Genomic DNA, 16,921 nt, shown 5'->3' on the forward strand with positions numbered 1-16,921 from the left:
GAATTTCTCTAAAATCTTAGCTTAAAGCTAGTGTTCTTTAAATGAGAAACTTAACTCTCAGGAAAAAAAAAGAAAAAACGTGCTGTTATATTACTGATATTTCATGAGCATGCTGCTTTTGAACACTGTGTAGTAAAGATCTCAGTTCTGCATTGCCGGATATACCAGAATACCCTTTGCTATTCTGAAGTGTCTACAAGTGCTTTATTCATTCAACAAGAACTAGTATTGCACAGAAAAAGAAGGAATAGTGGAAATGGACAAAACCTAGAAATGATGACAGAACTTGATTTAATATTTTCATATCTTGCATTTAGTTTCCAGAAATTGAGAATAATGAAAGTAGACTTTCTTCTTGCATATCTGCCACAGTATACAAAAAGCCCTGCCCTGGTCAAATCTTGTAATAAAATGAAAGACTAAAACTAAGTGCATTTGTTTGCAGCTAAATAACATAATTTTGTTTTGCATCAATGCAGTGTAAAGAAATCTTAATTGGAATAAAAAATTGTCATGAAATCAAAACTCAGTATGTTGTGTGTTTTCTATATTCCACAAAAAGTGACTATTTTTCATAAACTTCATCTGAGTCAAGTGAGACTAAACAACTGACTTTTTTGAACAATATGATTGAATGCAATGGATTTAATTGTACTAAATTGATCATATTAACAGCTAACAGCAACTTAATACCACCAATTAGTTTGAAACAAACTGTTGTTTTATAGCCTCTTTAAGATAAAAGCTTACTTGTTTAGTCCTGCCACATTTTATACCTTGTCACATTCTATACCTTGTCAGAACTCTGCCATCAAAAGAGACACAAGTTAGAATTTAGAATGATCAAAGAGACAAATCTGTGATATATAGTGTTCTATTCTTGCTCAGATTACTTAACTAGATAAATACTAAAAATTGCTACTTTCTTTTACTTTGGCTCTCAAAAGTGCTTGTAAGAACACACATTTTCTATGTTAACTTCTGAAACAACTTATTTCAGGGACAGTAACTTAAAAATAATAGAGTAAGACTCTAATAGCATACTTAAAACTTTGCTCCATGTTATTTTCTGAGGAATATCAAAGGATGCTTATAGGTAGTTAAAGGTTCAATGTTCTGTGACCCCATGTCAGAAGCACAGAAATTATATTAAGGAGAACACAGACGGGGGTGTATACAGCACAGAAATAATGCTGGCCTCCAGAGTTGTAAATATGAATTTCATTGTGTAACTATCTTATTCATTAAAGACTTTCAGTTTCACTTGAAATAAAATGTCAGTGTTGCAAGTCTAGATCTGACACTAAACTTGCCACTGTCTGGATATTTTAATACAGTATTCTCATTTAGGCCAAGCTTTTCAACAAATTACACTGTATTTACATCTACATCAACTTGAAATAAATGCATGTTTTCTAGGTATAATTTGTGCAAATAGTATTTAAGTTTGTTATAATGTGAACAGCAGGAAACTTGAAGCTCTCCAAACTGCAATGACAGAAATGGCCAGAGGAATAGATCATTGTTTTTCTTCTCTAGCTAAATCTGTAGCAATAAATAAAACTGAAATCTGAAGACTATTCTCTGTACCTGAGGCCAGCCAGCAGGTTCCAGATCATGTCTATAAAAGTGCTTATTGTAAAGTAGGTTGGCAACATTTAAACCAGGAATGATTCATGAATTGCGCTGACCACAGAACTTGCTCACTTTCAGAATTGGAAGTGGCAGCTAGCCTGAGTGGCAACTGTAACAGGAATTGTGATAAATTCATAAAAATATGGAGTAATATCTGTCAGGGCAGGAACTCATGTTGTGGACCTTTTTAGTTAAGTAATGTAAGTTTAACCTCTGTGAAAAGAATAAGAGTGTACCGTATTTATTCATTCCTTAGAATTCTCTCCTCCCACCCCCACTCCAATTTCTTGGAGAAATTTACATCATGCCTTGTGGTTAGCTTAATTTTTCTTACTTATTTAGCTAAATCACTCTGTAAAACTAGATTAAGAAATCAGCTCCAGGACCAGGAGCTATGAGTCTGCTGTCAGAGGGAATGAGGAAAGATACATTGTTGATTCTAGTTCAACTGCAACACTAAAGCAGGTGTTACCTGCTGCCTCCACAAGGCACAGTCAACAGCAGTAGATACCAGCTGTCTAAAATCATGCATGTTACTGCGGAGAGAAAGTTTAACGACTGTGAGTGTAACTGGTATATTTTCTATCTAAATAAATACGCTGAGGGTAATATGAGATTCTGCCTTATTATCTAAAGCTGGTTACTAGAGGGTTCAGCGTTTTTTTGCAAAAGGAAAATGTCGCAGGATTGTAGAATCATAGGCTAGATGGGACCCAGGAGGTCTCTAGTCCAACCTTCTGTGCAAAGCAGGGCCAGCCAAGGGGTCAGACCAAGTAGCTAGGGGCTTTATTTAGTCAGGTTTTGAAAACCTCCAAGGATGAAACCTGTGCAATCTCTCTGAGCAGTGAGGAGCAGATGTTCCAGTAAGTTGTCTCAAACACCTTTGCTAAGCCTTAAGGGTTTCAAAACCAGTGCTGGTCAAAAAGTGAATTAAGAAAATGTAACTTTTAATTGTCTGTGACAGTAGGTCTATTTTTTTTTCCCCTGCAATTTTACAAAAATAAACATTCAACTGCAAGGAGCAATTTCAATATAGAACCAGAAAATTCAAACTACTAGATACTCAGTGAAAACAGAGGGAAACATGAATTTGCTTTGATTTTTTTAAGGTAAGAAATATGTAAAATAATAAACACAGTGAAAATGAAATATGTTTCTTAGCTTTAGTTAATCAGTTGTCTTAATAAAATCAGGGAAATTTGGGATTGTTTTTTAGAATATATGATAATAAACCCTCTTTAATTTTTGTAGTTCACAACTCATGTTTGTGTAGCTGTTTGCAAACCTACAGTTGTTTTTTGTTTAATGGACTGAATGTTCAACCCATTACATCCTAAATAGTTCAGGGGCAATTAGTGAATTGTTTGTTGTGGTTTAGCATGGTCACCTTCAAAGTGGAATTGCTAGAGTTGGGTGTAAGTTTCAATCTTGTTTCTAGAACAAGAGATTTCCCTTTCTGATCAGGATCACCATATCAAAGATATGGAAGATTCCCAGGAATGCATAGCCTGACTGACAGTACTTTATCGGGACACCTCCCCCCTTTCCCTCCTCCTCTTCCCCCAGTTGTTTTATTAATTTTTTACCATTTTATGACAATCCCAAACATGTAATTTAATCATCACTTACAAATGTCAGCAAGTAAGGTCATTATGTAAAAGGATTTTGGATTTCATTGTCATGTTTAGGTACCCTTATCCCAACAGCTATCAAATTATTATCTATCTGACCTTTCCATTCTTCCAACCTGTGAGGCATTGGGCAATGGATTTAATACTGTTTAGACAGAACTCATCAGCAGGTTATAAGTAATAGGCCAGTCTTTAATCATTACATTTATGTTGAGTACAACTAAAGAAAGTGTGAACTATTACTGCTGGGTTGGACTGAGGCACAATTACTGGTAGCTTACCCAGCAAAAGTGCTTGCGAATCGCTGTATGCATTTCCACATTTATAATTATGCAAAAAGCTCTGTCTTCTTACTTGACCTTTAAAGCACCCAATGTGTTTATTGCTGAAAAAGAATTTTAAAAGCCTGATGGAAATTTCATGGAGTGCATATATGACCCATTGATTGTATTATCAGCAAATGCTAAACAATAATGGTTTATGGTTGTTATTCTAATTTGACCAGACCCTGCTAGATTCAATTAAGTACAATCAAAGGTACATGGCTGGCATTCTAACAAGCTTAGGGTGAAGGCAGCTGATGCTATTGAATTGCATTAACTTGTTTTCTGACATAAAGTACTGGTAATTAATTTCAAAATATGTTTATATATGCACACAATAATACCTCTGCATATCCATCATATTAGCTATTAAGGACCAGCTAACAAATACATATAAAGCTAATTGAAAAGAACTACATTTAGAAATAGGATGCTTGTGTAATGGAAGTACGTACTTGGTCAAGGAATCAGTTACAGAGTTATCAAAATGTATAGAAGAAATAGGAATTTTAAAATAATAAATGAATTTGTTTGGGCAGCTTTCATTTAATTAGCATATCTGTTAATTAGTTTGAAAAATAAAAAATTCCTATCAGTTCCCTTCCTGACCCTCTTCTACTCCATTCTTAAAAATTACTTTGCATTAAACCAGGTCTAATTTAAAATATTTCAGAAAGATTGCTGTCCTAATATTATGCATTTATTGATATTATATCATATTATCAGAAAGAGAAGACATTTTAGATATTTAAAAATCAATTTTTTTTTTCCTTAAAAATCTCACCGTAGCTTTCTGTTATAAAATGAATATATCCAAGGTGTCACGTTGGGTTCAAGCCTTAGTAAAAACTACTTGATCATTGCAAACAGAACTACTGAGAATGCGTGTATGACATACAAACAAATCTCCTTATCTCCTTTCTAAGCAAATACTGAAAACAGTGTGCTGCAGAACCTCATGTGTGTGCTTAGACATACAACCATTCTATAATATCTACAAAATGCGCTACAAAACATTCCTTTCCTTGGCTGCACTTCTGACTACAAATTTCTCCTTTTTCTAATTCATGTTATTAATTACCAAGCTTGAGGTGAAAACAAAAGAAAAAAATTCTCCTGAACTGGTCCTCTAAGTTTATTTATAGTACACACAATTAAAAACCAAATTTATTTCTCTTTTTAAGTCTTGATTTTAACAAGAAAAATTTATGTTCTTTATCCAAAGTTATTTACCCTAGGTTAAACAGGCCATTTTGCTTGGAAAAACATTTATAGTTGTTTCTGTTAAAAGGGTAATACCGTGTTTGCATGTTTTCCTGGAAGTATCCACTAACAGAATTATATGGAAAACAAACATAGAGAACTGTCTGCAAATGTTGCAAATGTGAAGTCTCCATACTCTTAATTTAAAAAATGATAGAACATCTTATCAAATAGTATGTGAGAAATCCTTTATATTTCATTATCTGACAGAAGGTAGTGAAGAAAATTTCTATGCTGTTTTTATAACTAAGATGTTTCAGAACCTAATTTTGCATTATAAAAGATAAACTGAATTCATACTTAGAGCATCCTAAATAAATTACAGACTGTTGCTTTTATAGTTTTGGGTTTTTCTTTTTTTTTTTTTTTTTTTGCCTTTTTATATATATGTGTGTGTGTGTGTTATTTTCACACAGTTGTGTGGTGGGTTGTTTTTTTTTTTGTGGCACCTATACTAAAGAGGCACTGGAATATTTTTAAACATACAGCTGGTTAAACTCAGATTTTTTTTGTGTGAATATCGTGGTTAGGCTGAGAGAAATTCCTATGGGAGACTCTTGTTCACTTCTGCTGTTTCTTTCCTGTGTTTTTTTTCATGAAGACAAAGTGCTCGCTGCCAATTAGTTATCAGTATGTAAATGAGCTTTGCATAATTAAAAAAAATAAGTAATCCAAATTGTTTACTTTGCACTTTCTGTTTACTGTTAACAGTTTACGATGCTGCTAAGAGGGTGTGTGCATGGTGGGGGAGGGGGAGGAAGGGAACATATGTATTATTTTAAGGGCTTAATGTTACTGCCTTCAGTTTCAGGAATGCTGTTTTCGAAGGTAAGTATTGCAGATGACAGTACATCTGCACTTTCTAAAATGCAGTTTATTTTAAATTGATTTTCTGGGCTAACTTTTTGTGTTGAAAAAAGAGGGATATATCAAATATTTGATGTTAATAGATGTCTTTTTTTTTCAAATTATAAAGCCTTCTTGTTATTGTTAAAATTGTCTAACTTTTTTATTCAGCCATTGTTATGTGCTTTGGCCCTTTTAGCAGTTACATTGCTCAGATTTACAATATGGTTTCATTTTAATGGATGGTCAAACCCCAAAGACACACCAACTTACAGCTTGTTAAACAGCTTCTTTAATGTTTATAGTCTTTAATATAAAATCAGCTATTTACTTGATTTTCTTTACTCATTGGCTTAGTAACAGCTCAATTAATTTGTCAGATAGACAGTAATGTAAACTATTTATGGTGGTAAAATGTGCCTATTTCTAAATTTATGCAGGCAAGGTATGGTACCTTGTGAAGCAGAAATGTCAGTTCTGAGGATATCTGAAAAGACAAGTACATCTAGAAATTTCTGGTCCACTTCATATTGGCTTGAAACAGGATCCATATTTATTGGTGGTTTGCCTCATCATTATGCAATAAAACAGGTAACTTTTTCTTATTATTTATCTTTATTTAAAATGTTTTGATTTTGGGAATGGTGTATTAAATAGGATACAACTGAAGTGGTTTAAACTATGCAAAAATTTAAAATAATTACTTTGTCTGTGGCTTTTTGAGGATTGCATCTAACAGATGAATATGGTCCCTTGCAGAGTTTTGCTGGTGGGTGGGACTTTGGTAAGTGAACAGAAACAACATTCTGACCTGAAGTTATTATCTACAATCCTGTTTGCCTTGAGTAGGCAGAGTTAAGGAGCAAGTATGATCAAATTTAGAATCTGTACCTGTTTCCTCAGGTCCTAGTTATATAAAAATATAAAAAGTATAACTGCACTAGGTTCTGTAATGAAAGAGGCTCTTTGCTTGCATCCTGTGCTAGCATAGACAAATGTGTGTAAAAACAGACCAAGCAAGTTAACCTGCAGAGCTACACTAATCAATGAGAGGTATGGTAAAGGAGCTTGAATGTGTGGGCCTCTGCTTGCAACTAGGGTAATGGCATATGCAGGGGTGAGAAGTAATGATGTGCAATAGGGCTAGCATACTACTAGGGAAGAAGAGTACACACAGGGTTATGCAAAGGGTTGGAGAGAAGTGGTTCATTACTGAATTGTTGTTATGGAGGAATTTGGGGTAGTCACAATAACAGATGCACATCACTTAAGTGAGTTCCGATCTAAACATTTTTTTTCAAAGCAGGATGAGTATATATAGCAATTTCTATCCTAGTCTATAACACTCAGACTCTTCACACTTACATATAACAAAATCCCAGCCCCTATAATTCATTTGAGGCTGGCACTGTATACCCAGGGGACACTCAGTCCAGCTCCTGGCAGCATGACCCCTGTGCAAAGCAGTTCCCAGATGGCTCAGGCTTCTACATTGTCAGGCGTCTGAGTATGGAGCCCCCCTCTGTACCCAAGGGGCTAATGTCATAACTATGTATAATTTTTTAAAATAATTTTGTTTTCATAACATGCCAGTGGCTTTGCTATTACATAGCTCCAAGTCAGGCTCTGATTTTCCCTTTATCTAAAGCCAACCAGTGTGGCTACCTGGATTGTTTCACCTTCTAGTCTCATGTCTCAGATTTATTACCAGAATGTAAAACTCTTCACCATTACATCCCAAAAATTATCTGCAAGTCTTTCTTTGTTTTCCATGAATAGTGCAATAAACTAAACTGTTACTGCTGGTTTGGTGTAGTCCAGGACTCATTTATCTGAGCAGTGATCCCTGAATACCTATTACCCCACAACTGTAGCAAAGTTAACCTGTGGGGGTTTTTGTTTTCCTAGTGCAAAGCAGAGTCATATAGTCAGAGCTGGACATATGTAGTCCAGATTTCATTTTTTAAGCTGTACTTTAGGGTAGGGTTCACTCTGTGACAATTGTTTTAACCTTTTCATTTCTGTTCTGTTCTTTGGGAAATAAGGGTCATCTTATCAGGCAAATACAGTCATTTGAAGCACAGAAGTGGTTTTGATGCTTATAATAAATAGTATAGTAACCAATAAAGTGACAATACTGTTGAAGCTCAACTTAGAAGTCTTTGTGAATAGGTGTTTTTAGGGTTGAAAAATACTCAGCCAAGAGTATACTTCTAAATATCACATAATGAAATTAAAAATCATACCAAAGAATATTTGTAGTTATATAACTCTTCGCTTAATTTAAATGTTCATATGCAAACTGTCCATTCATCTGGAATATTTTATCCTATTAGTTGCACATAAAAATTTATTTATTATGGAAATGTGTCTTCAAGAAATGTTCTATACTAATAAGATGGAAGGAAATTATATTTTCAGTGTTTAAAGGAGTTATCTTCTAGAAGCTAAGAGAAATAATTTTGAGGATTGCCCCAAAGAATTTATAGTGAAATCTTAGAGAAGTTCAATCCATGGAGAGTATTTAGGAGCAAGTAAAGAAACAATTTGTTTGAGGGTTATACATAATAATGTATATGTGAGAAGGAAATTTGAGATGGTAAATAGGTCTTCACTAGCTAAAGGCAAAATAAAATCCAGAAGCTAGGTTTACCTTAGGTGAGTTGAAATAGCAGTAAACCACAATGTTTTAAGGGTAATCTAGTGCTAAAATATTTTGCCTATATATGCATTGGGTTGCCATATCAAGATGGGTTTTCTTTCTTTGTGGATGTTGTAGTTAAATAGATTATTCTAAATGCAGGACTAATAGATGAAATATTATCACAGTATCACAGTATGCTAGAGGTTGGAAGGGACCTCAAAAGATCATCTAGTCCAATCCCCCTGCCAGAGCAGGAACACCTAGATAATGTTACACAGGAATGTGTCCAGGCAGGTTTTGAATGTCTCCAGGGAAGGAGACTCCACAACCTCCCTGGGCAGCCTGTTCCAGTGTTCCGTCACCCTCACTGAGAAGAAGTTTCTTCTCAAGTTTAAGTGGAACCTCTTGTGTTCCAGTTTGTACCCATTACCCCTTGTCCTATCATTGTTTGCCACTGAGTAGAGCCTGGCTCCATCCTCGTGACACTCCCCCTTTATATATTTATATACACTAATAAGGTCACCCCTCAGTCTCCTCTAAACTATAGCGACCCAGCTCCCTCAGTCTTTCCTCATAAGGGAGATGCTCCACTCCCTTAATCATCTTCGTTGCCCTGCGCTGGACTTTCTCCAGCAGGTCCCTGTCCTTCTTGAACTGAGGGGCCCAGAACTGGACACAATATTCCAGATGCAGTCTCACCAGGGCAGAGTAGAGGGGAAGGAGGACCTCTCTCGACCTACTAACCACCCGCCTTCTAATACACCCCAGGATGCCATTGGCCTTCTTAGCCACAAGGGCACAGTGTTGGCTCATGGTCATCCTGTCGTCCACTAGGACCCCCAGGTCCCTCTCCCCTGCACTGCTCTCTAACAGGTCGTTCCCCAACCTATACTGGAACCTGGGGTTGTTCCTGCCCAGATGCAGGACTCTACACTTTCCCTTGTTATATTTCAGCAAGTTATTCCCTGCCCAACTGTCCAGCCTGTCCAGGTTTCGCTGGATGGCAGCACAGCCTTCTGGCGTGTCAGCCACTCCTCCCAGCTTAGTGTCATCAGCAAACTTGCTGATAGTACACTCAATTCCCTCATCTAAATCATTGATGAATATATTAAATAATACTGGTCCCAGCACTGACCCTTGAGGCACTCCACTAGTTACAGGCCTCCAACTAGACTCAGCCCCATAGACTACAACTCTCTGGCTTCTCTCCTTCAGCCAGTTCACAGTCCACCTCACTACCTGATCATCCAGACCACACTTCCTCAATTTAGCTGTGAATTATGGTACATGCTTGTAATTTAGATGAGGTAATAGATGTGAGACATGTGCAAGTGCTCAAGCTGGTGGTACTTAACCTCTCTTAGTACTTGGAAAACATATGTTCGTATAAATTCCCCAAAGGGTAAAAAACACATCTACAGTTGTTTCTTCAGTTGTCTGTGAAGCTTCCCATTTGAGATTACCTCAGCCTTTTTTTTCACTTCATTTGTTTGCTCCTTTGTGATTTTTGTGTTCATTTTGATCTTGGTGTTTCATTTTGCTTAATTTTTCCTTTTTTGTAGCTTTGGGCAAGTCTAGTTTTCCTTGGATTCACTATTAAGGTCTGTTGGTTATTAGCCACATACACTCTATAAAGGCTATATTTTTCCTTTTAGTCAGAGAGCTGGCTGTCCAAGTTCTCTCTTTATGTGGACTTTTCAGTCTCAGCAGTAGGAAACCACTCCAGAAAGTTTCCTTACCATCAGCTTTGACCCAGGCAGTCAGGCTTCTATCGTAAAAGCTTCATCATTCCAGAAACAGAAAAGGTCTGTTTCTGACCTTAATCCTGCAGTTTGCTACAAGGGAGATTTCTGCTCCAGCTGAGACTCAGCGTCTTCTGACAAATGCTCTTATCACTCTTGAAGTCAAGTCTGATGACCCTTGTGATATCTGTAGTATCTGTCTAATAATACATTGCCTTGTTTTAGATGAGCTCTTTCTCTCACTGGAGTACTTCACTCTGTTGTCGGCTCTTTACCTTCCAATATTGTCAAAGTTGTAGAGAGCAGTGACTTCAGACCCTAGACTGCTTCAGTTTGTAACAGGAACTTCTACCTCTCAGTGACAGAAACTGTTGAGACATGAGTTCCGTATCACTAGAATTGGCTCATGCTACACTGTTAATTTCCAGGATAGATTCCTCTTCTTTTATGACTGAAGTTTGGTATGATCTGTGAAGCCCTCAGTGTAAAACCCTCCTCTGAGGATTTCCTGTACTGCAATTTCCTGATCAACTCTTAAGTGTCAGTGCATTTTTTCCACATACTTATTTCTTGTCTGTATGTTTATTATTTGGTATTACTTAGAGTCAGAGTGCCCTCAACATGTAAGGCAATGAGCAACAACTATTCCCTGCCTTTCAGTCTTAAAAAGCGGAAGCTTTCTTCTCCAAAAATGAGAAGCAAATTACCTCCCTATCTTGACAGTTTTTGCCTTTTATTCTTTAATGCCATTTTGTATAGGGGGTTCTGTAAGGGTGTCATGGTTTAAACCCAGCCAGACAGCTCGTTCACTCACTCTCCCCCGAGTCTTTCAGAGCAGGAGAGGCTGTGTTTCCACCACTGGGGCAGTTGGTTCCAACTGTACTGGAAACCCCTCCAAGTAAAAGCAAACTGTGGCCTGCACTCTGCTGCCAAAGGAATTGAGAAAAATACATTGGCAATATCAATCATGGCATAACACTTGGCTGCCTTTGACTCTAGTTCATACTGAAGTTCTAGCATGTCTGGTACGGCAGCACTCAATGACGGTGTGACTTCATTCAGGCCACGATAGTCTACGGTTAGTCTCCACTCTCCATTAGACTCTTGCACTGGCCATATGGGGCTATTAAAGAGGGAGCAGGTCCTGCTGATGCTGATCATTCCTTTACTGCAGAACTCATCTGGTTCTATCAAAGTTCATTTTCTGTTGGGATGATGGTTGGAGGGAAGTCAGGGCTAATCACTGGTGACCTGAAGACATCTAGCATCCTCCTGGGGCTCGGCGGATGGCTTCTGGGGAATGCTCTCGGCCGTCACAGGGCTGGGCTTGGCCATGGGGCTAGGCTCCTCCACCACCTTAATACACAGACATTTTCTTACAATGATAATGACTATTTCACAATGTCGTGGTTTAAACCCAGCCAGCCAGCTCATTCACTCACTCCCCCCCTTTCCTCTGTCTTTCTTTCCTTCCCCCCCCCCAGCCCCTTTCCCCACTCCCGGAGCGATGGGGGGGAGATTCGAAAGAATGTAGCTCCTACGATTGAGATAAGAGCAGTCCAGTAACTAAGGTATAACACAAATCACTACTGCTACCACCAATGATAATAATGATAAGGAAAATAACAAGGGAAGAGAATACGATACCACTTGCCAAAACGAGCTCGACCGAGAAGACCCCGTGTCCTTCCGGGTAACTCCCAGTTACCTCCCTGGCCATGACGTGCTGTGGTATAGAATGCCTTTTCGGCTAGCTTGGGTCAGGTGTCCTGTCTCTACTTTCTCCCGGCTTCCCCTCCTCCCTGTCAGAGCGTGAGGCTCAGAAAGTCCTTGGTCAGGGTAAACACTGCTTAGCAACAACTAAAAACATGGGTGGTATCAGCTTTGTTCCCAGGCTGAAATTCAAAACACAGCACTGCACCAGCTACCACGAAGGAGAAAAATGACTGCTACTGCTGAACCCAGGACAAAGGGGGAGTCTTTTTATTTAAGGTCTTCCTTAAAGATTGATTTGAAAACCATAAGGTCTTTCAGGAATAATTAAGATAAGGTACTGTTTCTCTGTATGTACTCATTGAGGTGTTTTGATTCTGTTATGAACCTGATTGGCATTCTACTTATTATACACTTTTTGAATAGAAGTATCAATAAAAAAGTCACAATAGTAATATTTTGGAGGACTTGATAAACACTATGTATTTTTCCACTACCCACCTCATTAGCAGACTTAATTTTAATTTCTTGCCTAATCACTACCGATTTCCTTGGTTGCTTCCACAGCTTGGAAAGGCACTTCAGGAGAACAGATTAAAGCCTTACCTTTAAGGCAGTGATGTATTTGAAACAGCATCCATGACATTTAGAGAAGCCATGCCATAATACCTAATAATTTTCTTCACTAATCAGAACTTCTCAGAACTTCAAGATCTGTGTGTCCAATGGCTGTGATTGGTGGGGGAAGCACGACCAACAGCAGGGCAGGTTACAATTATGGGCTACTTAAGTAAACCAGACATACCATCATGGGTCTAGATGGAATGCCTACAAGCAAATGCCACTGGCAGATGTTATCACAAAGCTACTCTCTATCAGCTCTGGAAGATTACAGCAATCAGAAGAGGTCCCCAGCGGCTGGAAAAAGGTAAATCGGACATCATGTTCATCTTCAAAGACTAAGGAGGAAGATCTGGGTAATCATGAACTGGTCAGGCCAGTGGAACAACTCCTGAGAAAACTGTAGAAACAAATGGAAAAGGAATAGGTACTTGGGAACCACCAGCATAGATATACCAAGCGGAAACTGCTTGATGAGTATGATTGCCTTCCATGTTGAGATGACTGGCTCTGTGGACTAAAGGGAGAGCAGGTTTTTTTCCAGACTCAATTTCATTCCCAGCTCCTCTATCTCCTCCCCACAAGCAACACAGGGGGAAGGGGAATGGGAGTTGCAGTCAATTCATAATAGCTCATCTCTGCAACTCCTTCTTCATGGACATCTAAAGTTTTCTGATGTTATGTACCCACAGGCCAAAGATAAAAATAGTATTTGTCTGGCTATGGATTCTGAAGGATCTGAAGACAGGGGTGGAAAATGAGTTGACAGACACATGCTCTGAAACACCTTGGATGAATTCATCCAAGTTCAAGCAGTGCAAACTGTTTCATGCACAGCAAGAAATTGTTTTTATGACTCTCTGTCCTTTGCAAAGTTTAGTGGATTCATCTGAGAGTGTAGGAAGGCAGAGCTGAACAGTCAGGAGGGAAGCAGATGTCTCATTCTGCTGTCTCTGCAGAGCAAAAAAACTCCCATTCAGTTCTCTGCCAGCTTTGCTTCTTACTTATTTTTAAATCATATCTTATTTCTTCATTAAAGAATGTGATGGGCATAATTGAGACTTGTCACATGTAAAAACCATGTAAATGGTGAAATCAGTTAATCTTTTAATTAACATCATCTTTATAAAACATGGGGGGTATATAGCTGTTTCTGATAGCTGTTTCATAAGACCTAAAAATCAACAACACAGGAATAGAAACCAAATTACATACAGAAAGAAGATATTTTAAATCAGAAATAATAAAAAAGAGAATGTATTATTTCTGAAAATTAAAGACATGTTTCAGCATAATTAATTTCATTCCATCTTCAGTGTCATTAATTGTTTACAGTAGCTTGGTCCTCTGAGAGAAGATTGGTACACTCAAAGGGAAATTAAAGATTGTTTTCAAATACCTACAGCAACAGCTGATTGCAGTAATAGTGTTATTTCTGCTGCTATAATTGCTCCAATAACTTACATTTCTGGACTTAATAGTATTTTAGTGTTGAGAATATGAAATGTCATTATATCTTCATATTCTTTTTCAACATAAGCAGATCTTTATAATTAGACTTTTCAAGGATTCAGAAAAGAAAATTTCAGAAGGAAAGGAAGCTTCTGTACAAAGTGAACAGCCTTCTAAATAAAGATAAAAGATTAAGTGGAAAGTGTGGAAGTATATACGTGGACATTGATATTTCCATGTTACTAGTGGGGATAGGTCAAGAGATAATTGGGAAATGGCAAGAGATAGTTGAGTGATAAGCTCAGGATAATAGTGTGTTAGCCTTGTAACAAAGATGAGATGGAAATCATACAATATCTAAAGGCTCTCAGTTAGACCTGGTGAGGTTTTTTGGGGGGATGCACATTTCAAATATGTAGGTCTAAAATATGTAGTTCATATGTAAGAAAACATATATTTTTCTCATGAAAAACAGATAGTGTGATATCAAAATCATATGATGAAATGAAACTGCCCATTTAGTCTCAGAATATTGTCAGGTATTACCATATGTCGATAAAAATGTTTAAAACATTTTAATATATTATTGATAAAATGTAAAAAATTACATGCTTTCTGTCTCAATTACTCACCCACTGAATTCAGCGTCAGTGAGTGAAGAAATAGACAATGTAAAATACAGTATCAGGCCCTTCATTTGGAATGATCCAAAGGCAGTTTGCAGTATGCTACAGCTGCTGTGCTTCCATAGACCAAAGCAACAGTAATCTCTCTGTAACTGTCTAGTTAGACATAGTTTATGATCCACTTCCTCTGCCAAAGCATTGTAAAGCAATGGGAGAATTTACTGCAATCTGTGCACAGTATTCAAGTTTGATTATCTGGCATTCACCTTATCTGATAAAGCTGCAGAATGGGGTTCTGGCAGTAACTTTCACATAATAATTTATAATATTGTACTTAGATGATGCTTTAACATCCTGCTACAGTAGTAGTCAGGTGTAAGCAAATTACAGTGGTCCTGATCCAGTTAATGCCCCCTGCACTACTGTGTCCAGCCTGAGAAGATTCCTGGAGAAGCCAGCAAAGGAAAGGACATCCAGCCTCTCATAGGTTTACAAAGAATACTAGCTTGTTACATGGCCACAACTGCTACAGTGGTATAAGCAAGAGGGATTAGTTTGAAACCTCAGAGGGGCTAGTTCCTGAACCTCCCCAAATTTCCTGTTGGTCCACAACACACCTGAAATTTTCATACGTAACTATTAAAAATAATAAGATATGTAAAACCATCTTATTTTGACAGAATTTTGACAAATTGACTACTAGTCAAATTGCCACATCTCTTCAGAGTCCTCTAAGTTTTAAAAAAATTGCTTCAATGTTCTTAGATTTTTTTTATCAATGTATACAATAAGACCTGTAGACAGGTTATAGTTTTTTTCATTAGATCATAAATCTGCTTGACAGTTGTTCAAAGGATAATTCATATTTGATATTATTTAAAGCATCATCTGCTCCATGACTTTAAGCTGTAGATTAGAATAGACGGAGAGTTAGTTGCCAGGCATTACTTGCTTAGCTTGTAGTAGTTATGCACTTGAGTTTGAGGTTCTGTTGTGATGCAGAAAATGAAAGTGAACAGTGTTGACTCTTCTATCCTACATCTGTATGGGATTTCAGTGCTACATTGCAGAAACTGTGAGCTGTTCCTCCTTGTGTCAATTCCAGCACCTGTATTTCTCAAAAAAAGGGATGAAAATATTTGTCCTTTTACTCCCTTTTAATTTGACTTTTCTTACGCATACATCTTCTAAGTCCGCTCTGTTGTCAGGTTTGTGATTACAGTGCTCAGAAAGACTTTTCCAGACTGTTTATTTTTTTTCAGATGCACTGTACATCCTGAAGAGTGTCTAGTTTCTTCTTGGATATTGACATGACAGCCTGAGATCCTGACAACTATTTTCTTTCTGGTGTCCTATTTAGGGTGTGCTCTGGAACTGTCTTCGCATCACCCAAATGCTTATTCTAATTAATAGCTCTACTTATTCTTCCTCAAGCTGTTTTATATATTTATGTTTTATATAAATATACAGATAGAGACTAGATATATGCCACATCACCAAAAATACATCTTCTACATGTCGTTCATTGTTTTATTAGCTGTTGTCACACTCACTCCTACTCATTCTTGTTTAGATTGAGAAATTGTGGTCTACATGCTCTGTTCTTATACGGTTAATCGGTTCCCTGAAATCAGGGGTCCTGTCTCTTGAGTGGAGAGATAATTCTGCAGTCTTCTGCAGGGAGCTACTGCTTTGCCTGTTCTGAATAGTTTATTGTGATCAACAGACTTTCTCAGATAACTTGTGAATGTGTATAACAGCATAGGACTCAGTTGGCAATTTTTGTGACAGATAACCAATGTGAAAACTGACCTACTATTTGTATTTTTTTTTTTCTATCTTTTAAGCAGTTTATAAACACAAAAGCAGACCTTCCTGAATTTCCCATGGTTATCAATTTTGATTAAAACTTTTGGTGGGGAAAGGTGTCCAATTATTTTTGAAATTAGATTAGCTATGCTTTTTGATGACACTCTTGTTTAGGACCATTAATGTGTTCAAAGAAGTCTAATTATTGGGGAAATAACTTCCTTGTACAAAATTTTACACTGATTCTTTATGTCACGTTCTTCACGGTTTTGCTACTTACATTCCATATTGCAACTTTTAGGAAACTGCCTCTGAATACAGATTTGCTGGAGTTTAGTTTGCTTCACTTATTTTGGCCTTTCATTAGTCCTTTTAAAAACCTAGTATTGTGTTTGTCACTTTCCTGTGTTTTAGTACAAAACATGATTTATGTGAAAAGTTGCATACTGTCTTTGAACAGTGTCAGGCTTCTTACTTTTCATGTTTTAAAAAGTTTTGGTGATTACTGGAACAACCCCTTGAGGAACATATTGGAGTCCCCATCACTAGAGGTTTTCAACATGCAATTGAAAATTTTGTGCTAAATAATCACATCTAAGTGCCCTTTCCCATGAAA

General features: G+C 37.3%; 1 protein-coding gene across 1 annotated transcript in view; it reads left to right on the top strand.

The window, feature by feature from the left end:
- The window catches only part of EYS (eyes shut homolog), an 828,128-nt gene that overhangs the window by 565,740 nt on the left and 245,467 nt on the right, over positions 1-16,921 (top strand). The window contains exon 34 of the mRNA XM_061460547.1: positions 6,139-6,289. Coding sequence (XP_061316531.1) covers positions 6,139-6,289 — 151 coding nt within the window. The remainder of the gene's footprint in view (positions 1-6,138; positions 6,290-16,921) is intronic.

This window comes from Pezoporus flaviventris, unplaced genomic scaffold (assembly GCF_033815535.1).
Source record: "Pezoporus flaviventris isolate CSIRO_AGI_PZ_B2104156 unplaced genomic scaffold, CSIRO_AGI_Pfla_v1 ptg000031l, whole genome shotgun sequence".
In the NCBI taxonomy this organism is placed as follows: Eukaryota; Metazoa; Chordata; class Aves; order Psittaciformes; family Psittacidae; genus Pezoporus; species Pezoporus flaviventris.